Below are 27410 nucleotides of genomic sequence, written 5' to 3'. Positions count from 1 at the left end.
CTGTATGAGGCTGTATCCCTTTAAATTAAATGGCTCTTAGCGGTCTTCAACATGTACAGGGCTTTCTAGACTTTATAATGCAGAAAATAAAATTTTCTTCTTTCATGACAAAGCTCAAGTACAAAGGGATAGTATGAAAAGACCAACTGAATAACAAAAGTAATGCCTGGACAAGGTAATCTACAAAACAATTAAAAAAGAAAACAGAAATCAATCATAATTTCCACATGAATGGTATTATGAATTTAGAGAAAATTATACTCAGATGACTAAGAAAAAACTCTGGTCCCTGGCTTAGAAAAATAAATTCTGTACAGTTACACACTCATCTGTTATTAATACAATCCTACAGTATAGCCTCTGGAATATGCTGCCTGTCTTGATACTGTGCAATTCAGTCAGAAAATCTGTCAACATCTGTAACAGTTCTGTCTTTGGAAAATGAGCCTTGGTAACACCAGGTGGTCAAAAGACACTCTCTTCCTCTAAAAAAAACAACATTTTTTTCATTACTATTCAATATGTTCCATGGCACTATGATAAAGTCATACATCTACTTCTTTTGATGTATCTTGTAAGCATGCTGTCATTGTAAAAGTGGAGATTACACACTAAGAACTTTCCAGTAAGGTGCCAAGTCTTAATCATTATAAAGACAGCTTCTTCACTTGTTTGAAGGCAGAGTGAAACAAAACAAAATCAACTCTATGCCTACGTTGAACCTTGGTATACTGTAAATATTTTGGAAGGTAGTACTGTATATTAATTTGTAGGTCAACTGCACTATAGAAGAAATTAGAAAATGCTGTCTTCATTTTCTTCAATGCATTCTTAAAATGCTCTTTTCTAATATTAAATATACATTTGTGCTCCCTGATAACTGATGATCTTCAGGAATCCAGGAACATTTAAAATATTCAGATTCGATTGGTTCATCCAGCAGCCAAGTCTTAAATTTCACATGTAATTGGGTCAAACATATGGTCTATAATCCCCTTATCTAATTAAGGCAAACATACGTCTATAATTCCCTTGACACTTTGAGATAGGACAGATTTTAAAGTTACCCCTAAAATGGGAGAATTTATTACATGAATTAACTATTAAATCCTTGCTAAACTGTATTTAAAATTACTGCAAGGTGGCATTCCAAATGCTATAAAAATAATGCATTTATTAATGCTTTTTACGAACCCCCAAATTTCTGTACAAAGACAATACAAAACAGAAGCATAAAGAGCACGAAAGGAGAACTGCAAAGATTATTTATTACAGATTATGTTGATAGTCAAGAGTCGCCAATTATTGAGAGTCTCCAATAGCTCTGGCCAATAAGTCCCATGAGATGTGATGCTGCACCCTGTGTTGTGGCCTGGTCTTTGTCTACGTAAGAAGGCCAGAATCAGAAGATCTAAGACTAATGGACTCATACTGTATATTAGGTCCTGGAGCTAGACCATTATGTTCCTCAAACTCAGACAGAAGAACCTTAAACTCAACTCTAAATTTCACAGAGTCAGTGCAATTAGTTAGCAAATCAGGGACAGGATGGGAGTTAAGCTCTGATACAGAGTACATTTATTCAGGGCACAGGCTGCCGACCTCTGGACATACTGAAGCCAATTTAGTACCTCAGCCAAGTGGTAACATAAATGCTAAAAAAATGATGGGTACCAGCACAGAACTCGGTGGAGCAATATTAGATTCAAAACAGCCAGGATTTATGAATCCGTTTCTGGCAGTCAAACAGGAGTTAAATCAACAAAAGGAAGTACTGGAGCTATGGTTTCTGAATAATGTGAACCAGTGGGATGTCATGATTGACAAAGTCAAAAGCTGCGCTTAATTCATAAGGAAAAGGTCACTTAGTGATCTTGTGTCAGATTTTACACTATTTTAAAGAGACCTGCTGTGTCTCTGCCTAAACTCTGACTGAAAAAGTTACGATTACAACAGATCTGCAAATTAGTAATAGATTTGTAGTGATGCATTTGCTGTCTTTTTAATAACAGATGTGGTAGAAGCAGACTTTTAGCATACTTTCGGCACAAACAAGATTTTAGGGAATCATTGATGACGTTAGAAACAAATGGACAAAAAACTGAGGAGCTACAGTACATTTGAGGAAGGGGTGCAGGAATAGGGACAGTTAAGAAAGTCTAATTTTAGCTATCAGGGTAGATAGGCATCATCAACAGAAAAACTAATTTATGAAAGTAGGACAGGGCATAGTTGTCAAGGTTGCTACAGGTGGTCAGTAACTGGCTATTAATATTACATATTTTTTGTAAAATAACTGCATTTACAAGTTATTGCTCAGTATTGCTGAGTAGAGAAAGGAAATGCAGACATATTGTCTGTTTCACTTGTGTACTGGGGCAAAGAATGAGCAAAAGTAACAAGACGTTTAGAGTCACTGAAAAGAGCAGAAACAGCAAAACAGACTGAGCTACACTGGGGTTTATGTCATATCCTCCATCACACTAGTTGAATTAATCACATTGAATCTAGAGAAGGCCATGGTCACATTTAGTGGGCAATGAAGGGACTAGCAGGTCCAGTAAGACCACAGTTCAAGTGCCTGTAGGCTGGAAGTGTCGACACCATCAGAAATGATTAAGTCTACTGTACATCCATGTTTATGTGTGGGAATTTTGACCTGCTAAATAAAGCCAAAGCAATCCTATGCAGCTACAAAATCTGCAGTAATCCAACAGGTAGGAGAATCCATGTGAATACTGAAATTGCCAAGAAGTAAAACAATTGTATAGCTTGGAAAAACAGTTAGATAGCTTAGTTAGAGAACGTTTAGTAGGATGATAAACCAGAGCTGTTAACAATGGGTGAGATCCTTTAGTGGTAAAACACTAACTCTGGGCAGACATTATATTTAGACCAGCATTTAAGTAATCAATGATCTAAATCACAATTTTCAGTATATCTTTTTCCAACGGCAGTAACAGTGAGTAGAGATTTTAGCAAACGTCTATGTTTTGGGGAGACAGTTTACACATTCAAAATCACAGCCATAGCCATCAGCTGAATGGGGACGCCAATCGGACAATACAGCATTATTACTGGAGTGAATCTGAATCTATACTGTTTCCGACATGTATGCATTTAGTTATTTAGGGTACACCTGGTAATCTACTCTAGTTGCATCACTGAAGCAGTCTAATTCTCAGCCAATAGCAAAAGTAACATGAGCTCCTTTTTCGTCATCTTTCTTATTTGTCAACAATATAGTGCAGTGCCAAAACTGTATAACTAAATATATTCAAGAATTATTATTGTTTATTTTGTGAATCTATAGTTTAATCCCTACAAGTTATTGTCACATAGTTAATTAAGTACAATACTATCACTGACCTCCGATGGCACCAAATGACAAACGGCATTCCAGACCATTTCTGTTTTGTGATCTCCTTGTATGAAGAACTTCTGGGGATGTGGAGCTGTTTGTATTTCTCCACTTTAACAATGAGTTTTAAGCTGTTCATCTTTGGGACAGTTCTTGAACTAAACCTTTCACTGAGAACAAACGGGATCTGAGCCGTGATTTGTTTACTTTGCCCTTGACCTCATCACTGATCATCCACTTCAGCCGCAGGGTTTCCAATGACAGCACAATAAAAACTACTGGCAATCATGCGGTCCTGCACCTCTGCAAGCATCCGATAGCTCTTCGGAGGGTAGAGGGCCATTGGGACACCATAGTAAAATGATATGAAATAAAAATAAAACATGGTCTTATATATTGATTTTTGTGTTTTTAAGCTCCTCTTAGTCTTGCTCTTTGCTGAACTGCTTTGCTGATGTGTGATGCACTACTGCCGTAGTCAATGCTTCAGCACATAACAGTAACGGCACATGGATGACAGATGGGCATACAAAACGTGTCAAAATGGGTGTAAGATTAGCCCTCAGAGCTATTATAGACTGAACAGCAACCAGAGCCCCTGTGCTGATACAGATATGCAGAATTCTCAGACTGTGAAAGTGATCAAATTATTCAGTGTTCAGTTTCACAGTGAACAAATGGGGCAAGACAATCCAGCAGACAGCAACCAGCACTGAGCACCAGCAAGCTGCAGCCGTGTCATCAGAAAATCCAACAATGGCAGTGGACGCAGCACCCCACAGCACCAAGCCACACAGTGAACCATTTAATGCTGCACAAAAATGGTGGACTGAGCTGGTAACCAAGATGGCCATCTCAAAAGGCTAGGACTCTGCTCCTGTGGAGCAGAAGTGCTTCATTGCTTCATTGCTTCATTAATGCAGCCTTGCAGTACTTATTGTAACTATTGAGTGTTCAGGGCACAGCTTGCAAATTCATTTTCATTTAAAGGCAACTTCAAAACCTAGTCCCGCCTCAAAGTTTAGATTGATTTGCCACATTAGAGTAAAATGTAGTAAACCACTGTGAACTTTTACTAAAACATAAACAGGTATGGTAAAGCATGATACAAGTGCCTGGAAACTATAGGAAAGTAAACTTAATGCATGGTATCAGTGAACCAGAAATGTTTTGTAAATCTACCCGGTTAAAATGTGCGTACTTTTAATAATGAACTCCGCTACCTACTATATATCTGCATCAGAGATGAGCTGTCTGTGCTACAACATGTCCTGTGCATTAAAAAAATAATGACTGTCTAAATGGTAAGAAACATATAAGCACTGCTCTATTTGGCCCTCCTTACTACAAACACCTTCCAAAACAATTCTCATCTGGAGTAGATACTGTGGTGAGGAGGTGTTCTCTAGTGTTTTATAATGTATTTACCCATGTGCACAAACCACAGCCTACAAAAATGTGCCAGATACAGCAATAATGACATGGGTAAATCCCACCCCATTTGATATTTTTCACATATTTCTGAAAATGACTGCTTGGAGTCGGCGTGATTATTTAAAATAATAGGTCATACATTTAGACAAAAATGTTGTCTGTTTTTCCCCCATTTTGAGCTTCAGGTTTTAAAAAAATGTGAAACGGTGAAAACACAAACTCTTACTGCTTAACTGAATATCTTTTATGCGTGTTTGGTTCCCAAGCTGTGCCTAAACTGCAAATGTTTAATTTAGTCACTGACAGTTCAAGTTCAAACCCACCCCTGGTCAAGGGCAGGGATGTGGGGTTTAAAAGTAATGAGGCGGAGTTCACAGCTTTCATCGGGTGCACTGGAGGAGACTGACTTTATCTGCGGATGTCACACATACTTGCGTTCAGCACCGTGTTTATGTGAAGGCGCAGATAGAGCAGCAAAACTGTGGGTCACTGCAGCTATGTTAGCCACGCTGTTAATGCCTTACCTGACCCAGCATATGTGTCAAGTACTCCATCTCCTGTTGTTGTTGCAGTTTCACTGCTGTTCATTGGCTCTGTTTTGACTGCAAGAAGAGACACTATATAGAAGAACAGGCATACATAAAACTTCTTTTTCTCTTCTCACAACCTCATTGGAAAAGGTTCTAACATGGCAAACGGAGAACTGATAGAGTGGCAGCAAAAATGAAATTCTGGGAGGAATTTAGAAGAAAAACATATACCGAACATCAGTAAAACAGTATGAAATATCAGTAAAAAAAATCTATATGAGGGTTTTGAATACTTTATTAGAATAACCTGATTAAATGCAGTACTGCACAATATCCTACTGTTTCTTTGTGAATTCCATGAGAAGGTTTTCATGACAAGCATTAAGTTCTCTTGGGTTTTGTATAATTGCCTAGTAAAGTCATGATGAAATCACTGTCTGATATTTGATAGATCTTCTGCTTAAATAATAAAATTAAATAGTATTTTCATTCTGTTTTTTCACAGGGAGAAAACTACTGTATCTGGTCTACAGTTTGGTAATGTGCCAATACTCCACAAATAAATCGAAAACCTAGCCCTAAAACCTCAAGAAAGTAGTCCAAAAGCTTCCAGAGAGCAAGGTCACTGAATTGTACTTTTTTTCTGTAAATGTTGTTTGTAAAGGAATCAATAAATAATGAAAACATTTGCAACTATATCCCTGAAGAGTTAGCTTGTCCTTCATTTACAGCAAACACATTTCTTTTCAAATGGCCAGATTCTTTGTTTCCTTAACTTTATCATATATTCATTTTGTATTTATTGTGTACAATTTAGTTAATTAGATTATAATTTCAAACTGATTTTTTTAGAAAGAAAAATCAATGCCAGTACAATACAGTATATCAAATGAATACAAAACATTTCTTTAAAATCCTAAAAAAGCATTTGCTATCACACTATCACACAGCAGGCAGATTTGACTGTAAATATTGTTCATGATCAAATAATAGGAAAGTCAGGCAATTATAATGTGAATGTGTACATTATATATTTTATTACAATAAACTGCCGACTGTCCTGTCAGATTTATTAAATTCAAATACTAGGATGTATATAAAACATTCTAGTAGGATACAATTTATAGGAAGAAAACATTCCTATAAAACTCCTTTTTTAAATAAATAATTGTCAATAACTGCTAAATGCTGAAAACATGATTATTTAAACAATGGAAAGAAATTGACTGGATATTTAAAAACCAAGATCATACACTTAGGTCATAAATCTTCACTGCTGGTTACTTTTTTGTCTTAAAAATATGTAATCAGATGAAAGAGAAAATGGAGAAGCAGATAAAAACTCCAAAGCAATATTCATACTTCAATTCACCATAACCTTTCCTCCACACCTCCCACAAAGTCATAACAAAGCACTGCAGTCTTTAGTCACACTGTCACACTCATGCACTGACTATACCATAGTCTTTCATACTTGAGGCAGAGGAAGGGGTGCTGCAACCCAGCAGCCAATCTGCTGTGTTAAGAATAGTCATGTTCTCGCCTGAAGGAGGAAGGACATTGTGATTTAATTTATGCATTAACATTACAAACTGCTCAATCAGTCTAGTAGTGGGAATCTGTTATCACTATTGTAAAACGTCAGGGATGAGCCAGCACAAATATTGTTTTGAAGGGAAAAAAGTATCTAATAGAATATTATTCAGTAATAGCAGAAAAATAAGTCTTTTGTGACAGAAGGTTGCAAGCAATTCTGATGCTTGTTCTCGACTTAAATACTTTGGTGAATACTAGTAAAATTACTGTTGTAAAAGCCTTTTAAAAAAAAATCACTGCCAGAACAGCTTATTCAGAAGTTTGGCCAAACCTTAATTAATGTGAAGTAAAGGTGAAAAGTACTCAAAGTTTAAAAGGTTTTAAAGTTTAACTCTCCTAGCTGAGGGAACAGCAGCCTGCCCTTTGGGACGAGGCTGACATGACCCCCCCTCTCCTCACGAGGAATGAGCCAGGGAGCTGCCGAAGGGGTGAAGATGGGATGGAAAAAGGGGTGCGAGAAAGAACCACAAAGAGGTGCTCAGCAGGTGAGATATTTATGAAGTGTGGAAAAGTGGAAGTTTAGAATTTGACCTCTTTCTGAACATCTGTTCAAAAGCAACATTTAATTTAAATTAAAATGAAGAAAATCGGACTGCACAAAATCATATTGCTTAGTTTTAAAAAATGTTTTTTGTCATTTTATGTGTGTGACTCATTACAGATAATTGGATAATGCCAATTGTTATATAAAATGTGGTTAAACATATACACCGCATAATGTGGTATAATATATAAAGTATTATTACAAATATTTAATGGAAAATATCAAGTCAAGCTACTGCGGTTCATGGATATACTGTGGCAACCATCCATCCAAATAATCTCCCATAACATCTTGTTAGATATATGTTTCTAAAGACTGCACTTCGCTGTAATATTTATAGTTATGGCTTAAGCCAGTAAAATACTCTTTAGGTTTTATCTTCCTGGAGCTGGTCCTGAAGGACATTAACATTAGTCAGCAGTAAATCAGTAGAACTGGTGGTAGTCCACATAAATCAGCAGGGGGTTTGTGCAACCCGCTGTTATGGAATATAGTAAAAAGAGATACATATATTTTTATTAACTGCTTTTCAATACAAGTTATAGATAAAAAACAGATAGTTAACTAGACAGATGACTGTCCAAACACATACATTGTAAACATACAATTTTGAAAGAAGGATATTAAATATATTTGATAAAAAAATTGATTTTTAAATTTAAAAACACATACTGTACCACTTTCAGAAGATGAAGAAATGGCAAACAGTGTATTATTAATCCATAAACTTTTCATCATCTGCAGGTCACTCAGCAGCAGTTTTGCCTGTGAGCGCGGTATTCCCTCACCCTTGAAGTGATTTTATTTCACTGGTTAAGAACGGCATGTGTACAGGTCAGGTAACATGGGAACTGTAGTCCCTCAAAACCTCAAAACAATGCAAGCAAATAAACCCACCTGGTGTGACTTGCCTCATTGCTTTGACAAATAAATACTACAGGATTACAGCAACAGCTAAGCACAGCAGTAATACTAATGTCTTTGGTTCCAAATACAGAACTATAAAGGTGTAAAAAGTGTTGCCGAAGAGTTTCAATGCATGTTTTCCAATCAATTTTGCTTTAGTGTTTCAAATTTCATTGGTATTGCTTAGACTATTCTAATTGCAAGGTGAGATATTCTAATTTTCTTTTTACCAACGACAATGAAATTGATTACTTAGTGTACAGACTACTACTTGCAGATTCAAATTTTTTTTGAAGGGGGGTGAGATCAGGGGGAGGGGTTGCTAACCTGTCTTCTTCCAAATGATACGGTTTCACATATCAAGCTGTGTGCGTATGGTAAGAATGACAGAATTGTATTACTTTCAAGAAAAATACTGTCAATGTGCTTGCTAGATCATTTTTAAAATTATAATGCCGCTGTGCACAATCACAGCTCTAAATTACATCTACCAAACTATTCATCTATAAAATTACAAAACACTATTCCTAAACATTTAAGTTGTGTTGTGAGTTTTAAAATGAAAATACGGGTGTGGGTCAAAATGCAATCTTGCACATTTCTGCCAACTTTTTAAAAATGTTCTACTTTTCTTTCTTACTCACTTGCACACGCTTCATTTTACATCCCTCCCTCCACCTTATCTTCACTGCTGAAGCAGCTCCCTTGCTCAAATCATTGAAAGGGGAGGTCATTCTGACAGCCTTATGGACAGATTGTCAATTCCTCAGTCGGGCAAGTTAAACCAATAAAGCCAATAAAGCAAATTTAATCCATTTAGGCCTCTACTTATTTAGGATTTAAACTTAATTACTGAATGTATAAACTAGAGAAAATATTTATGCCTATTTTATTTATTTTTAGATACAGTATTTTTAACTTGCCTTGCATACTTTTTAATTTTCTTGTTAACAGTGTTTTCTCTTTACATGAGCTACTACAGTACAGAGGATAAACAGATTTCCGTTGTTTGGTCAAATTCTAATAACAGATAATGTCGAACACAACCTGACAGATATAAAGGGATAGCATGCTTAATACTTTAGTTTTAACTCGCCTGGCTGAGGAAGTGACAGTGCTGGTCAGAGATCACCGCTGTCAAATGCCCCCACAAGAATCCCAAAACATAGATGCAGATTTCGAACACTAAGCTAAGAGCAAGTTGGTTTAGCTATACTTTTGCCAGAACCAAGAAGAAGGCGAGTGTAGCATGGAACAAATGAGAAGCGCGTATGATGCAGACATATGCTTCATTGATCAACTAGATTCTGATATGTTATGCATGACAAGCGAGTATGATGCAGTTGACAGCATGTCAGTCAGCAAACAGGTGGTAGTATTAGTGGGTAGCAGCCCTATCTGTACTGGCTTGAGTTTAGAACTCTGTAGTGAGAAGCAGAAAACACCGCAAAAACAAGAGGAAAGTTACTGCTAACTGAAGTTCGCTAGATGGAATGGATGAAAATGTGAGCTGAACCCCCAAAAGGTGTAGGAATATCAGCAAATATGCGGCTGGAAGCTTTGGGAGGGAGAAGAGCTGAGGGCTGACACTGACCACTTGGACGCCAACCAAAGGTTGGGGTAGTGTGTGTGGGGGAACCCAATGCTCTATCAGCCAAGGCTGCTGGCGCTAGGGATAATGTGAGGATGGATAAGGATACCCGGATATGGTACAGTCTGATGCTCGCACCCGTGAGGTGGAGCGGGATTGAGTGACCGAGGGCTCTTCCGGGGACAGCAAACAGAAGGACTGCACAGATGTGAGACAAAAAAACACATATAGGCTAGGGCTGTAGGTGTGGTGGGTCGGATGCTCGACCAGAAACCAGGGAAGTGGAAGTGCGAGATTAGAGTTAGACTTCCACCTGAACTTCTTTTCAGTAACACAATTATAAAAGGAAATACAAACTACTATGCAAGTACAGAATGTGCATAATTTTGAAATGTTGGTAAAGCTTTTTTCTCTAATCTAGCATACCTTTAAAAGGGAAGCAACACCAAATTAAAATGTATTATCTCTTGATTACTGAACATTGACGTAGAGCCCATATTTATACTTTATACAGCTTGAAAAATTGAAAAATACTAATAATAATTTCATGTTCAAGGTGCTTTATGCATGGTCTGAACTTTAACCCTGTTAAAAGCATTTTTAATCTAAGAATTGCGAGACAAATGTAATTGCCTTAGGAATGTATGATTGAACAGCCATATATACGTCGGTGCAAGGTTAACATTCCAAACTTCTCATTTAGGAATTTTAAACTATAAGGGCAGAACAAAGGCTAGACACCTGCATTCAATTACTGATGATTACAGCCACTGAAGTGAAAAACAAAATATGCTTATGTGTTGTCAATAATTACATGGTTCCATCATAGGTCCCTAGTGTTGTGGATCATGTGATTGATTGCACTGAGGATAGAAACACTTTAATCAAATTTTAAATCAAACCTAAGAGAAAATATACTGAACATGCATATACTGTACATTTGACTTATAATACTTTTAGCTTTGAAATATTACAGTAGTAGATAAACGGAAGTATGCTTATGAAGTCAACTGGGGTTTATTAAAGGAAAAATATTATTTTTACAATTTCTGTTCTAAATAAAAGAATGGATCCATCCATAAAAGGTTCACATTTATCCTGGAGTTTCAAGAACAACTTTTATTTTACTATTTAAAATTAAAAATACTACTGGTAGTTTCGTTACAGATTGTTGTAAAAACAGCCCTATAGTCCATGTACAACATAATGAGTCTGTGCCATGACGTTTGTATACTTGTCTTTGACTTGATGATGGACACACTAGGTATTGATCACTTATGAGTAGGTATCTGATTAGAATGCACCATGTGACCATTGGGGTTGCCTTCTAAAAATCCTTTAAAAAGATTCAAACACTAGGCATCTACACACAATGACAAGATGCAGAAGAGTTCAAAATACTATTTATTATATAAAACTATGTATTTTTCCATTTAAAAACTTAATGTAGTTTCGTCTTTAATATGCATTTTATTGTGCTATAAGGGGACATAGTTTATGGAAGAACCTGTGGTGGAAATGACTGCTGTTGGTGTTTCTGGTTTGGTCAAACTAGCTCCGAACAGCTGGGTGCTGTACATTTGTCCATTCATCCTGGAAAAACTGCTACAATTCATTGAAGGGTCAATGATGGATTTCAATCTTCAAACCTTGCCAGAGAGTATCTATTGGATTTATGATAGGATTGGGTCACTCAAGGACATTCAGTCTCTTCTTGTGCTTCAGGTCACTGTCCTGTTGAAGTGTCTATTTCAAAACCAGCTCTCTGGACTGGGATCTTCTGATCTTGGTAGGATCTGAGTGGTACAAAGTACATTCCACTACTTAACTCAGAGGAGTACTGTATGTAGCCTTTTGTGATTTGTGCGTTTTCAAAATTTCATCTCAGATTTGGTTAGAAAACTTCATGGTCATGGTCTTCACGGTTGATTTGATTAACTGTATCGCTGTGGGAGCAGTGGTTTGAAATTCAATGTCGATCTGTAAGAACTTACAGACACAGATGCATTTACTTTGAAGTCAAGTGAGACCACTTTGATAACCCTCAGAGATCAGAGGTGTTGAATACTTACTCAACTGAGAATCTTCTAAATTTTTTTGAAAACAATTTAAATCTGAGTTTATACAATATCAGCATTTTGAGTGTAATAAGTTTCAAGTGACTGTGTAGAATCTATATACAGTATAAAGTTCTGTTTGAACTTGAAATGATCATAAGCTCAAAGTGCACCAAAATATGGACATTTTGCAGCAAAGTAAATAGTTTTGCAAGGCACTGTATACCACCTAAAACAGAAAGGAAAATGTAATTCTCTTAACAAAGAAAATGGAGCAACAGTTATGTTACAGTAAACTGTCAGTAAATACATGTTTTTGTGTCCATTGTAATGGTGAAACCACAAAACACAGACAGTCTGGTCCCTTTAAGATCAAGTACACAGTAACCTCCATGAAACTCCTTCAATATTCTGCCATTAAGCAAATATGAATAGCTTTGTAATTTGAAGAGTATCTCTTTTATGAATTGCAAAAACCCCTCTTGAAATAATATGATACCTTATTTAATATTAAATAAAAAGTTTTTGTGATTTTATTAGTGTATATGTTGCTATATGTTATTTCTAACTTTGACTGCTCGTAACAACTACACAATCAGTAAACGAGTGTTTGATTTGTTCAGAAAAGCAATGTAACATTCAGCCTTATCACACACAGCATGATGTCTGAGACTATAGTGAATTGGGAAAAATTAACAACAGACTACAGCTGGTGCTAAAAAAAACAGACATAGAATTCAGAGAAAATGTCAGAATATTTCACCTTGCATTTAGTACATTCTATTCTAATCCCATTGCCCATCAAATTTAAACATTTGAAGGGGCAGTTAATTGAAAAATATGCAAACCAACTCTGAAGCAATGCAGTAACTTTTCATAGGATTGTATCTAGAACTGAAACATCAGTGCTACTGCTGTGCTTAGCTGTTGTATTTATTTGACAAAGACATGAAAAAAGCCACACCAATTGGGTTTATTTGCTTGTATTGTTTGAGGGTTCTGAGGGACTAAAGTTCCTGTGTTACCCGACTCATGCATTACCCAGGGAAATCAAAACCGCTGCTGAGTGACATGCAGATGGTGAAAGGTTTATGAATTAATAATACAATAGTTGCCATGTATTAATCTTCTGAAAGTGATATTGTTTTTAAGTTAAAAATTTAAAAATCCAAATTTGATTAAATGCTCAGTATCCCTTCTCAGCTTTGTAGATCAATCTTGTGTTTAAATTATATTATGTTTGGCATGTACTTACAGTATGTATAAAACTGTACAATATCTAATTTTGTTCCACTTTTCTCTCTGTAGACTATAGCCTTAACTACAGAATAACAGATAGACAGAATAATAAATGTAGCAAGATATAATATTTCATGGCATAAGAAGTACTGCTAAAAAAGCACAGAAAAATGTAACAGTCCAAAAATCAAAATGTTAAATTGATTGGCAAAGCTATAAAATCAAAAATGTTGACTTGGAAATACATTTGATGATCTTTTAGTAAAAGAATTCTGAATACGTAGTTGTCTTGGCACTGTCACTGTATGCCTTCAAACAAAGCTCTGTTAAAATAATTTTCTCTTCTCTAATGTACAGTTCTTTAATGTGTATTGTGGTTGTTAGGCATTGTCTCCTATTATAAATGCTGTTTGCATTAGAAACACAGTTACATCATTAAGATATTTACAAATAAAAAAAAAAATCCTAAGCATAGTCACCTGCCAGTAATAATAAGATGAAACTATACTGTTGCATGGCAATAGTACTAATATTGATATTAATATAACTAATTTATTTTATTTAAATAATAAATCAAATTCCCTACGTTAATCATATATAGCCCTACAATGCACATGCACATGAAATAAAGTGAACTAAAATATTTTTGTCATCCTGAAAATCTTACTGTACAGTATTTCTATAAAATAAAAAAAACTAAAATGGTTTAACTTAAGAATAATAATTTCATTTTTTGTGTCAGCACAAAAAGTATAAAAGGAAAGAGCACTTTGGTGTTGACATATTACAGACGTTTGATGCTTTAATATAGTTTTTGATGGAAATAGTTTCCAGTTAAATCTGGGCATAGAATCAAAATATGACAAAGGCTGCCGAGTGGTTTTAAGAAAATCTAAGGGCTGCATGCACTGTTTATATAAATTTTCAAACATTTTACTCCAAGTGTTGTTTTTTTCCTACGAAAACGAGGCCATAATATAGTGCCAGTGCTTCTTCAAAGACTTGGGTGCTAGACGTCCAATACACAAGTCTGATGGTCTATTAGGACCCAACCCAGAGCAATTCCCATTGTGATCTTGTAAGATTTATATTTCTATGGTGTATCACTGCCAGGCAAATGGAAAGCAGTTGGAAAGGAGAAAAGCTTTTATCTAATGAAAAACATGGTAAATGGACACAGAATGATGAATTACTGAAAGATGCAAAGTAATTAAAAATCGTTTACACAAAGACTAAGATAATTACGCACATATAAAAAACAACAATGACTTTCTTACCTCCCGTTCCATTGGATGTAACTGAAGAATTACTGAGGTTCGACTTGTCCAGTTTGGAGCCAGGAGTGTCACTGCTGCCTACTCGATTATGAGGACTGGCTAAGTCCTGCATTTCCATAGACCTGAAAGACAAAACCTAGGTCAACCTTCAGCATTCCATACACATATACTTTTAAGATAAAGTTTTAAGGCATAGCACATGCATGCTTACTGTAGACTTGCCATAAAGCAAGAGCAGCTACAGTATCTGCTCACTTGCATTTTCCAGGCTTCACAAACTCTGTTTCAATAAGAGCTTTGAGCTGCTTTCTATAAATGAAATCCCCTATCCACTAAAACACTATTTCCAGCAAACCTACTGTATATAAATTAATATAGATTACAGTTTCATTTTTGCTGTGTTTACACTACAATAGTGTAAAGAAAATGTAAATTTCCAATTTATATTATGCATAAAGTAAATTAATACACTACTGTACATTTGTTGCAAATATTTTAAAATTTTATAAATTCATTATCAATATGTGATCATTTCTATAAAAACTAAGGCTGCTTTCCTGGGCAGTTAAATGACACAGTGGTTGGGATTGCTGTTGTTTCCTCTCACAGTCTAAAGATATACTGGTACATTAATTGGCTCAGAGAAAACTGGCCCTGGTGTCTATGTCTCTGTGTGCCCTGTGATGGACTGGCTTCCTTGCAAGGGTGTATCCTGCCTTGCACCTGTTGCTTGCTGGGATAGGCTCCAGCTCCTAACCCTGAACTGGATGAAGGGGTTAGAAAATGGATGGATGGAAGAGCTGCTTTCCTTTGTTTGTCTATAGTTAAAGTCTGACCAATGATACTTTTGTAACTCTCAGACATATCACTCTAATGTGTATTTAAATACAATTGTTCCCAGAATTGTTTAATTAAAAAATATGTTTAAATCTGAGAATAAAAAAAATGGAAATTTACAAAGACATAGACAAGGTCACGGTGAAGCCAGCTTCTCAAATCAACAGGATAATTTAGGTTACAGAATGTCTATTAAAATCAAGACAAAAAATTATTAACCTCTTGTTCAACATGTGAGGGAACAGCAGCTGATCACAGAAATGTAGACATTTAGGATTAATGGAACATATGTTTTTCATTCAATGCTATTTTTCCAAAAAAATCTTATAACAATCTTATATTATTTTTTTAACCGTGTGATGAAAACTTTATACATTATAAAAATGTGGATACATTTTCTGTTTATCAATAACAAAATGTGAGACGCACACATGAATCAAGCTATAATCACGTGTTGATACATTTGAGAACTATGCATATTAATGTTGCAGCAATACAGTATAACATGTTGGTGTAATACAGCCACTTTCCATTCTTTTTTGACAATGAAAAAAGTTTAACTTCATGAAGATCTCAACTTGTGGAGAATGTTTCCAGAGACCTTGCTTATCAACTTTAATTTTTTGAAAAATGTAGCAGAAGGTTGGAGTACAAATAATTTATAAACACGCAAATGAACTACAACCACCGTACGAGAGTGTCAGATGGTAACAGTTCTTATCAGTGTGAGGTAACTTAATCTGTTCTGTCTAGACAACGAGACAATGCTCTTTGTGCTGCAAAGCCTTTTTTCTGGTTCTTACTCCATTATTACATTTACAGAAAAAGAAGTAGAGGTCACACTTCGAAGCTTCTAGCTGGCTCTTCTGATGCGACGTGCTTGAATGGCAGTCTTACTGGTGAAGGGGTTGACAGATCAAACAAAACTTAAAGCAAAGGCCTGTAGATCACAGCTGTGTCAGATGTCAGTTTAAACCAGATAGATATAAAGGCCGTTGATTATGAATTAACAAACTGATAGCATCTAGACCGCTGACTTCAGTTCACATGCAGGTAGAAAAGGCAAGTATAAGTAAAAGTATTGGAGAGTAAAAAGTTAAATCTTTCTAAATTCTGTTCCAAGGTACAGTAAAAGTGCATGGCGGTGACAATAATAAATTAGAAAATAAAATAAGAGGTGTACAATCTAAACAAAATTTTAATTCCTTCAGAAATTGTACTTCCCATTTTTAATGAATGTGCAAGAATATTAAATGAGGGATGTAAACCGATACAAAGGTTTGGAGAACACAGACTATTAATATTTTTGAGAAAACATTTTTATGAGAAACTAATACATGTTTATTATGATTATAAAATATTGATTATATAAGCTATTTCACAAAGTTCAACATGTCTAAATTAATTGTATTATTAATATATGACATTGTCCCAAATTAAAAAAATGAAGACGTACGTTCACTGGATGGACCACAACGTTTATTACAATTTTACAGTAGTATGCAAAATATTTTGGCAAATGAAAGCTATGTATTCCCCAGAAAGGATTTCAGCAATATCTAGCTTCCACACCAGGAAATGAAACAGGTTCATCTCCAAGGTTCCTTTTTTCAATTTCAATTGTATTTTTTCCAAAGAATTACAGGTGATAAATATAAAAAAAACTCGTTTAAGTTTAACATGTTTACTAACTGGAAAATTATCCCTTAAATTTTATTTCTACCAAATTATCAGGATTATAATGATATCAGGATGTAATTTAAGTGAAAATGAGGTAATTATTGGCTGAGAAGACAGTAAGAATTTGCACTTGAAAAACTTTTGTATATTCATAATCTGGTATTCCAGATTGGTATAATCTGGTATTCCAATCACACCTTGGTTTACATTTAGTTCACGTTCTATGGATTTGAACAAAACTACTGATTTTTAGATTGGCGTATATAAGGATATTTTAAAGCTGGAATCATGATTTTTGTAAGTTTTTGTTTTTCAATTGAATTGCTTGAAAAATAAGATATATCTGAAAATATAAAATACAGAACGGAATCTTCCTTTATGACTTATGATTTTCTTCCAAATGCAGACATTTTGGATGTTATGCTTGTTGAATAACTTGATCATGACTGCGGCACTAACAGTATATTCCTTGTAAAGAATGAAAACCTGAATCTGACAGAACAAAACGGTAGAGGGAACCCAGCGATACTGGAATAGCATTTTATAATTTTATAACTAATAATAATTGCTAATACTTATATAGCACTTTTCTGGACACTCCATTCAAAGCACTTTACAGGTAATGGGTGTAGCGCCACCTGGATAATGCTACGGCAGCCATAGTGTGCCAGAACACTCACCACACATCAGCTATCAGTGTAGAGGAGAACAGAGTAATGAAGCCAATTCACAGATGGGGATTATTAGGAGGCAATGAGTAGTAAGGGCCAATGGGAAATTTGGCCAAAACACCGGGGTTACACCCCTACTCTTTTCAAGAAACACCCTGTGATTTTTAATGACCACGGAGAGTCAGGACCTCGAATTTATGCCTCATCCAAAGGACAGCACCTTTTTACAGTATACAGTCACTATACTGGAGCATTAGGTCCCACACAGACCACAGGGTGAGCACCCCCTGTTGGACTCATAAGACCTCTTCCAGCAGCAACCTTAGTTTTTTCCAGGAAGTCTCCCATCCAGGTACTGACCAGGCTCACACCTGCTTAGCTTCAGTGGGTTGCTAGTTGTGAGTTACAGGGTGATATGGCTACTTTCATATGACTTACGAAAGTCATCAGAAATGTCATTAGAAATAAAAATCTACTTTTGTTCACGACTGCCAGATTTAGCATTGACATATAGTAAATAAGACTCCAGCTAGCATCGATGGAAAACAGATAAATTTATCTATACAATTCTGTAGCATGCTATATACTTATATTCAATATCTTATCACCCTCATTAAATATGTAAATCTGTAAAAATATGCAAGGCAGTAAAACAGCTTTGTATTTTAATAATTCTCTAGTTCAGTTTTATGAACAGATTAAAAAATACTAAATTTGGCTTTGATTGTATTCTGTTATGTTTTATTTTTAGATTAACAATCTGTTACAGCAGTCTGTCATGGCTAGTATATATTAAAACTTAGTGTTACTTGCTTCTTTCTTTATTAGGAAATTGTGTGCGTGCGCAGGGAGTATTTAATATTCCATATGACAGAGGTTAGTTATCTCTGCCTCAACAAACTTACCCGTCACATCTACAACCTAAATGTTTCCCTAAAGAGGAAAGAGGGCGAAGCAAGACAAAGAATTTGCTGATACATAAATGGCACTCCAAGAATTCTCCTGACAAAGTTCCCACTGTACAAAACTCATTCCATCCACATTTATTATAATGCACTGGAATCCAAAAGCAACACATGAGAACCTACTGAATAAACAAAGGATATTAAACAAAAAACTCAAGCCAGAGGAGACACTTACTTAATTGCAAAAATGCTTACAAATGCTTCAGCACCCAGTTTCAGTAAACTGTTAGGCTCCCATTTTCTGCATAGTACTACAATTAAGAAATTAAACGTTTTCAGAAATAAGAATGCGGTTATAATGGGCATAAAGGTACATGCCCAATGGATGCACATTGTCATAGACATTATAAATTGAAATGGGTGATTTCTTATTAAAATGTCAATGGTTTACAAAACCACCATAGAAATATTCTCCTTTTTAGCATATTTGAGAGTAAGTTGATAAACAGAAGGGGCTAGATATATATATATAAAACAATTTGTCCAATAAAGGTTCTTAAGCCAAATTACAAAGTAAAACAATAACAAAAACTGGAGTCTAAATACAGGTTGGAAGCCACATACAGACATCTCGGGAGGCTATAATTACTTTCATAGCTGTTTTTGCTGGAATTCGGCCAATAAGCAGCAACTAAAATAATAAATGAAAATTATGAATTTCCTCTTTTTGCTAGGGGCTTCACAACAGAATGCCCCTTCATTTATTCTGTTTGCATGCCAATGTAGTATGACAATATTAGTTACCTGGTATTGGAAGGCTCTGAAACATGTGATTCGTTGTGCGTTTTCTTTACCTGTGATGGGGAAAAAAAACAACAAAAGAAAACAAAAAATATTGAAAATGACTTCTTCTAGCCGAGTCCAGACACACCACTCGTGCAGTACTTCATATGTATCCAGTTCGACATGCCATGATCTTTATAAAACACTTCCCAATACTTTGCAGTAGCAGTGTGAACTCACTGAACAGTACCTTCCATTATTGCCTCCATGAACAGCAGCCAAATGCACTTCCACAGACCCATTAGCATGTAAAATACTCTGGCTCTATCAGCATGGGAAAAAGAACAAAGACACCAAAGAGCTGGGCCCTAGAAGCTGCTGTTCTCCATTCAAAAAAGTACATTTATGAACCCATATTTCTACAGCCTCCATTTCCTCCTTTAAGTCTGTGAAATAAGGAGGCTTTGGGACGTGGTACCAGCTCTTTCTAAGCTGAAAACATTAAAGAAAGCTGGTAAATGACCTGAAATATGTCTTGTGACAAAAAGCAATTTCCCTAGAAAATCATTTGTCACATGACGCTACTGCACCTCAGAGACCAAAAACACAAAAGGGATAGCAGTTCACATAATTAACAACCTTGTCTCTTTGTACTCATTAACATGATTAAATGTTAAGTATCTACTTTTACTGCTTTTTAATAAACAAATATCAATACTGCTGCTACACAACCCACCTACAGTACAAGGTCATGTTTTGAATCTGTACTGAGACAATGTTAGGATTGAAAACAAAATTAAACCAAGTCTAGGTTTAATTAATTAATCTTCGCTTCAACCAAGATTACAGGGTTATAAAGAGACTGAGCACTGATGAAACTCAAAGTAATGCAGACTAACAAGTCCTCTCAACAATTATTGTGTTTAAGAAATACCGTACATGTTCTTATGATCTGTGGCATTTGGTATTCGCTACACTGTTTATTCTGTCTGAACTCTGTTTTAATCTAATTTTGCTTGAGTCAAATTACAAGGCCATAATAAATGTGGGAATGATAAGAAATAATACTCTATACCGTGTTCTAACACCGGTTCATCTCTTTTTATAGTATTGCTCACCTTACTCAAACTAAGATTTTTGTTTTGCTCTGCACTCATTTCCTGACATTTAGAAGGATTGAAAACTAGCAAGGAAATAAGATGCAAATCACATGCCATCTTCAACTTTTTTCCAAATTATCTCTCCCGACCTCTGGCAGCACAACTGAGCCCTTCTTGTTTTAAGGGATCCTCGGTCAAGTCTTTGCTTGAACAGCTATAGGATCATCAGGCCCCATACTGCATATGCAAGGTAAAAATTAAGAAAAGTAAAGTAAAATAGCCTTCAACACCACCTACAAACAGGTGGCATTTTGCAGAGTTTAAGTGTGATTTTGGATACAGTTAAAGTTACTTGTACTTTAGTTAACCAGACCTCTTAAAAAAAAAATCAATACGCCTTCTCTGTCCACCAATATGCAGAGGTATGCTTGTGCAGTTTCAGACAACTAAATGTCATAATTAATTGGACAGCACAAACAGAATGAGGATGTTATTCTTACTATTAACTGGATATGCTTTCCACAGATGGGCATAATGTGACTAAAAGTCCACGTCCAAGCAGATGTGAAGTGATACTACTTTCTTTAAGCTTACTCTGTCATCATCTTGATTAACGTACTTTAACTGTGGCAGTTTTAAGGTCCTCGTCTGTTGGCATTATTACAGAGGGCCCTCCATCAAGGAATACCCTACAGAAACCACATTACATCACTGCTTAATAAAAACAAAACAAAAAACATCTCATAGTCTTTCCATCACACCAGCAGTGACAGGCAGGGGTTCACTCCTGCTTTGTAGGGAGTTTGTTACAGCTGGGTTTTAAATTCACATCAGCTGTTTCAAAGTGCCTTATTTTGATGATTACAAGTTTTACTGATTTCAGCCTTTGGATGGAATAAGACCGATATCTACAATCCAAAGTCCTTTCCTTATTTGTGTGTATAAATATTAAAATCTTCATATGACTATTTGGGGAGGGGGGGGCAGATGTTTAACTTTTTGCTTCTAATTTAAAACACATTTTTAGTGTTATGCATGTACTGTACTGTATGCTGTACAAGCAAACCTCAGCAGAGCAAGGCGCCCCTAGTGATAACTTCCTATTCTTATGGTGAGGCCATCATTTTCAGTGCCAGAAACAGTTCAGAGGGATCACTGTTACAGGAGGTCTAATTTTCTATACTGATTGGTGCACACATAGTTGTATTCTTTCCATCGCCTAAAGCTTGAAAATCAGAGTTGGTTATTTCAAAAACAATCGAAACACTTGTTTTCTGTGCCAAATTTGAAGAAAGCAGAAGAAATATGTGCGCTCACATTATATATAACCCATTTTAAAACCACAGAAGACTGAAAAACCACAGGAAAATTTATAGAGAGAGGCAGAAAAGATTTCATTTTCATAAGTTTTGAACTAAAAGTGTGCGATACAAAAAATGCATTTTCCAGCAGTTCGAATTTACTGTACATATTACAATATAACTCCAGCAAATTCAAATTTGAAAATAAATGCATCTTCCTTTGAGACCTGTATTAACACTGTTACTGTTGTATGAAATCCATTAAATACTGTAAAATCATTTACACAACCAACCTCTTATTTCCCACCACTGCTGCAAAGGCTCACATGGAAGGGTTAAGAATAATTTATCACAGTGTAGCAGCAGATATTTTTATTCTACAAGAACAATTAACTGCTGTCTAGCTGCAGAATAAAAAACAACAACAAATACAGTAGTTAATCTCTGCCAATTGCCTCACTTGGCAATTTCTCAGCAGTGGATGCAGTATCCCAGCTAGGCAAAACAAACCCAACCAATTTTGCCACATCTACCAGTGGAACCATGAAGGGCACTGTGGTGATCCTTGTGGGTTCCCACACAGGATTGGTAGCCTTGCACAGCCAGGTCAAAAACCACTGAGCTTGTGAAGGCCTAGATCAGCTTACACACCGGGTTAAGTGCACTCACTGAGCTGAGACAATGAGAACCTATATCATCGACATTTAATTCTGGTTCTTTCAGTGTTGCTGCATCAATACACAGCCTTTTTTCATGTGGTTACAGTACCAGAAAAATACCTGGCATTCTCTTATACAGAATGAAGAAAAGCATTAAGAAAGAAAAACTGAAGCTCCCAGAAAGCCTTGTAAAATCCTCTTAAGCACATAGTATCCCTCTGCAGCAGACTTATACACTACTGCACATCAAATATTATTTTTCTCATCCCAAAAATCCAAGATTAGCTTGTTAATCTACCAAACTCAAATAAGAAAACAAAATGATTCACTCAGTTTTACCTTACTTTTGACTCGATTGTTGTGTTGTGTTGTGTCTTCTGCACTGGTTGCAAAAAAACATTGTGTCTGGTGTCTCATGTTTGTTTGTTTGTTTCCCCCCCATGAAAAGTATATTAAAATGGTGAATCATAAAGATCATTTAAACCTTTTGGCCATCCCTGTATCAAAACTGCTCCTGCACATGGCCCTTAAAGAACTTTACCCCCCACACAAACTGTACATCTGTCCCGTGTTCTTGCTCTGCGCCAGGCAACGGCTTTCAGGCAGAGCATTTGATTAACCATATGCTGAGGGGTGACAGCAGGTACTTATTAAAATTCCTGCTCTATTTTTGAGCACCTAATTATAACAGTAAATCTTCAACAGGTTTGAAAATTTACGCAGCTGGTGTGTAATAGCTACGCAAACAAACCCTTTTCGCGTTGAACACGTGTACTGCATTTTCAATCAACATACGATTAAACCACCACATTCCAATGTGGTACAGCGGTCTTTATTTACTTGAGAAATTAGAAAAGCAGCTTATGTTTTCTCCAAAATAAAGAATACAATCACAGCCCACTCTGAAAGGCAGAAAAAATACCTGGTGAAATAGTCTTTTAACATCAATGATTTTTACATGTTAAACTATTTTTGATGTTGGAAAAAAATCTATCTGAATATAACAATAGTTGAATCATAGGGTGTTTTCTAATTAAATATATAGTGTGCTCTTGGTAGTGTGTAAATTCAGGCAGAGTGATCTGCAAATTGTTTCCAGCAGGATTACCTCTGCAATTTTGAGTCTGGCAGAGGCATAATGGTATACGGTTGGTGTCTTTTGTATCTTTGGGGTTTCAAATTCACATGATGAAAACAGCAGTCATTGTTAGAACAATTCAGTGAAACTTTACAGCTCAGTTTATGAGTTCCAGAATGTTTACTAGCGGCGTCTTTGCTGTAAATACAAATCTTAAACACGCTCTTCAAAATAATCCTTGTGTGCATGGCTTTAACCAGCCAGCGTCTACACAGAAAGCTACAAAAATGTGCAGTGCAATATGGAGTTTAAAGAGGGATGGCTGGTTTGAAAGTGATTTTTCGCCTCTTTGTGCAGTTGTGTTTTTGATTACAATCGCCCTACTGGGACCACATCAGAAGCAGTACTTAACTGTTAAAGTGTCAGGGCGTGGGTCACATGATGCCCCGCTAAAGCTCAAATTACAAACAGTACTTTTATGTAGGTGTTTCATGCTTTTTTGAAATTTTACAAGCTTGTCACTTATATCATTATCAGTGCAGGCTTTAGAATCCCTCACAAGTCTGTCTCAACAAGATACAGCCGTACGAATTGTCAAACACATCTCTTTGATCTTGTTTAACTCTTTCCCTCGTGCGCAGACCCTGTTCGCTCTCTCAGTCTCAGAACGAAATCAGCGAAACCCCTACGACTTCTGTTATAGTCTGGAGGAAAAGAAAACATACAAGGCTGTCACAGCAAGGGTATATTTCTGAAATCTTTGTCAGGACATGTTAAAAGCAAAATAAATTTGATAAGATTAAATCTCACAATTTCAAAACCATTTAAACTGCACTGCCAGTGAACGTCTATGACCTGCCACTTGCAATATTTTCATCGCTAAATCTTTGCTGTTGCCTAAATTCAACAAGTCGTAATAAGAAAGAGCTCTTAAACTTTAAGTAAACAATAAAAAACGATGCCTAAAAATGAAAACATGCAGCCAAGGATATTGTTTAATTTCTTCTTCAGTATGACTGGATTTTTAGGAGAAAAGAACTAGACAAAGATATACAGTACAAGTTATCAGTTTGTAACAGCTATCATGTGAAACAAAGACGAGCGGTGCTTGAAGCACATTTCAGTTTCACTTCACTGTGTATGATCAACGAGAGATAACATAAAGAAAATGAAAGACCTCAAGATACAAACTATAATAATGATGGTAAATTACTCGGTTAAATTAAATTTGTTGATACCGTTTTATTTAAGGCGACAGTTTTAAAATGAATATAGTAACTGAAGTAGTTGTCAACATAATGGCTTTAATTTAAAAAATCACTTCTGCACATCACCAGGGCTCCTCTCATAAGGACAGAAGATTTTTATGGAGCCTGGCTATCTCGGTGTAACATCATCCTCAGGCCCTGAAGTTTAAGTGAGCTCCAGATTTCCTTCCTCTGATATCGGGCGTGCGAGCCCCCCTGTCCCATCACAGGAGAGCTCCTGGAATGTTCTGGCCACAAGGTTAAGAAGGCGGCTCCATTAACTTTGACCTGCAAAACCCAGCGGTCATCCTTGTACCCAGTGCTCCACTATTCTTCTAATCCAGTTCTTTATATTTTTTGCCAGAGGCACAGATTAGTATCTGATTTACTGTTAAACAAGCTGTCACTCAGCTTTCTAAATGCTTGAATAAGAGCTGCTTGCATTCAGTAGCACTGACAGCTAAAAAAAGGAAACCAAAGTATCTATGCACACATTTGAAGAAGGATTTTTTTAAAACAAAACGTGATTAAAAAGATAAATGTAACACACATGAATGCTGATAATAGGTAAAACCTGATGTATTTAATGGTATTATCTGGGAGTTCTGTACTTCTGTTATTTCAAAATACAAAAACAGGCCAATCAAAGTAGTTGGGCTTTTCATTAAGCTGTTCTACATCTTCAGTTTAGTTTTTATTCACAGGAGACTAGCTGCAATTAGGCGTTTGACTACTGCTGTTAAGTGTAGTGTTCTTTTTCAAACGAAAAGTTAAATAAACAATATAAAACTATTAGATGGAAATATTTGTATTGTACATTGAGTACCCTAGTTTCAAATCAAGAATAAATGCCTGAGGCGTAAGACATTTATTCCTGTCTAGGCAATTAACTGTTTTGAATATACAGTAGGTTCTTTAATATTTATTTAATTGTTTAAAGTTCTTTTGTGTATAATGCATTACAGATCTGTTATTACTTTTTAACAGAATTTGGCTAATACAACATGTTTTATATGATTAAAATATTATTAAGCATTCTTTATAGAATTCATAGAGTGATTATTAGAACTTCAGATGGATTTGAAGTGAACATCATAATTTATAACTATATAACTTTATTTAACTTTGATTCTGCATAATTATAATAACACATTCTTAAGTGTGTAAAACACATTTATAATTGTTATAGTCTGAAGCACAAATTCTCACTACTTGATCAACTTTGAAAAACAAATGTATAAAATTAGGTAATAAAGGAATACAAATCTGAAGGAACATACAATCAAATTTAATTAAACAGTTGCCTTACACGGAAAAAAAAAACAAGGTGCTTAACTGAAAGTAAATGACATACACAAATGACATACCACACAGAATCCTCCTTCCATTATTATCTGACTCCATTCTTCCTTGAAGTGCATACAATTGATCAAATCCCACTCAGCACTCTGATATGAAGTCATTCTGGCTTCCCCATTATTTCACAGGCAGCTGCAGTGCCTTCTCAACAGACATCCCAGTATCATTTCCCTATAGCAAAGTGTAAGGCTAGAGTTACACTTTAATAAACTGCACATTGGACGACAGACTACAGCGTCCTATAGCTGCGTAGCAGCTCAAGTGGAACAGTCTGCTAGCTGCTCAGCCAGCAGTACAGCATATACGCACCGAAGGCACAGCGTCACAGTTTATTGCACAACATAAAACATTTTGCTTCCTTAAATTTCAGCAATGATGTAATGCAGATCTGGTTAAGTACAAAATTTAAAAGCTGTTTAGTTTGTCAGAAATTGTATCAGTCAAATTCCAGCTGCACAGCTTTGAAGTTTGTACTGCAGATTGTGAATTTAGAAACTGAAATAAAAAAGCTCTTAATATTTTGCTACTTTTAGCAACTTACCCGGACACTAAAGAAGAGCCCTGTAAAAATGTACATCTGCAATAAGTGACTAGGATTAATTGAATTAATTAATTTATTCTAAAATAACAACAGTTCTTTTTATTGTAAAATAAAATATTAAACACCAGTCTCTTATTAAAGAACTGTCAGAGCCAAAAAAACAATAAATAAAGCAATATGATTTATAAATATTGATTCATCTACCTATTCAGGTATCATTTAACTTCACATTGATTATTATTTTTATACTTATATAACCAGCCATTTATATTTTTTTTATTTATACGTGTTAGAAATAATACGAGGAAACACCCAATGTATGAATGGATGAGTAAAAGGAAAAAGTACTGAATTTAGCTGTGAGAAAGAAAAGCCTAAAACCTGACCTTTTAGACAACAGACAGGACACAGAAACGTAACAGACTCTCGTTAAGGGTAATCATTTTTCACACTAGCTCGAGCACCTAAAACAATGCAGATTCTTGCCATAGTCAGCATGTTTTCCACCTTCACATCTAGAGAGGCAAGGATAGTGAAATTACCCTTTGAATTATGTAATGCTGTATACCCCGAATTCTGTTTAAAGACATACGGTTTTTACAACAGTATCTCTATTGGCTTCTGTCAAACAGACATTTAGCAAGTCCATACCCAAGCCGACTTATACAAGTGCCTTGAACTACAGCAATACGCTTAATATGTTTAGCTGCCATT

The 27410-nt window shown here is 35.7% G+C and overlaps 1 protein-coding gene across 30 annotated transcripts in view; it reads right to left on the bottom strand.

Annotated features, from left to right (window-relative positions):
- Positions 1–27410, bottom strand: part of eya4 (EYA transcriptional coactivator and phosphatase 4) — a 90544-nt gene that overhangs the window by 32755 nt on the left and 30379 nt on the right. For 6 of the 30 annotated variants that reach the window (XM_088625311.1, XM_088625304.1, XM_088625301.1 and 3 more), the window contains 3 exons: positions 14536–14657; positions 6785–6868; positions 5320–5412 (listed from right to left, as the gene is read on the bottom strand). In XM_088625311.1, the coding sequence (XP_088481437.1) occupies positions 5320–5412; positions 6785–6868; positions 14536–14657 (299 nt within the window). Of the gene's footprint in view, positions 1–5319; positions 5413–6784; positions 6869–8142; positions 8506–14535; positions 14658–19432; positions 19483–26163; positions 26412–27410 lie in introns of those variants that run through there. The other 24 variants (XM_088625306.1, XM_088625307.1, XM_088625312.1 and 21 more) reach the window with 18 other exon arrangements.

Source organism: Lepisosteus platostomus, chromosome 3, assembly GCF_059453375.1.
Source record: "Lepisosteus platostomus isolate fLepPlt1 chromosome 3, fLepPlt1.hap1, whole genome shotgun sequence".
NCBI lineage: Eukaryota > Metazoa > Chordata > Actinopteri > Semionotiformes > Lepisosteidae > Lepisosteus > Lepisosteus platostomus.
Note: the sequence above shows the minus strand (reverse complement) of the source record. Positions and strands in the feature narration are given on the sequence as shown.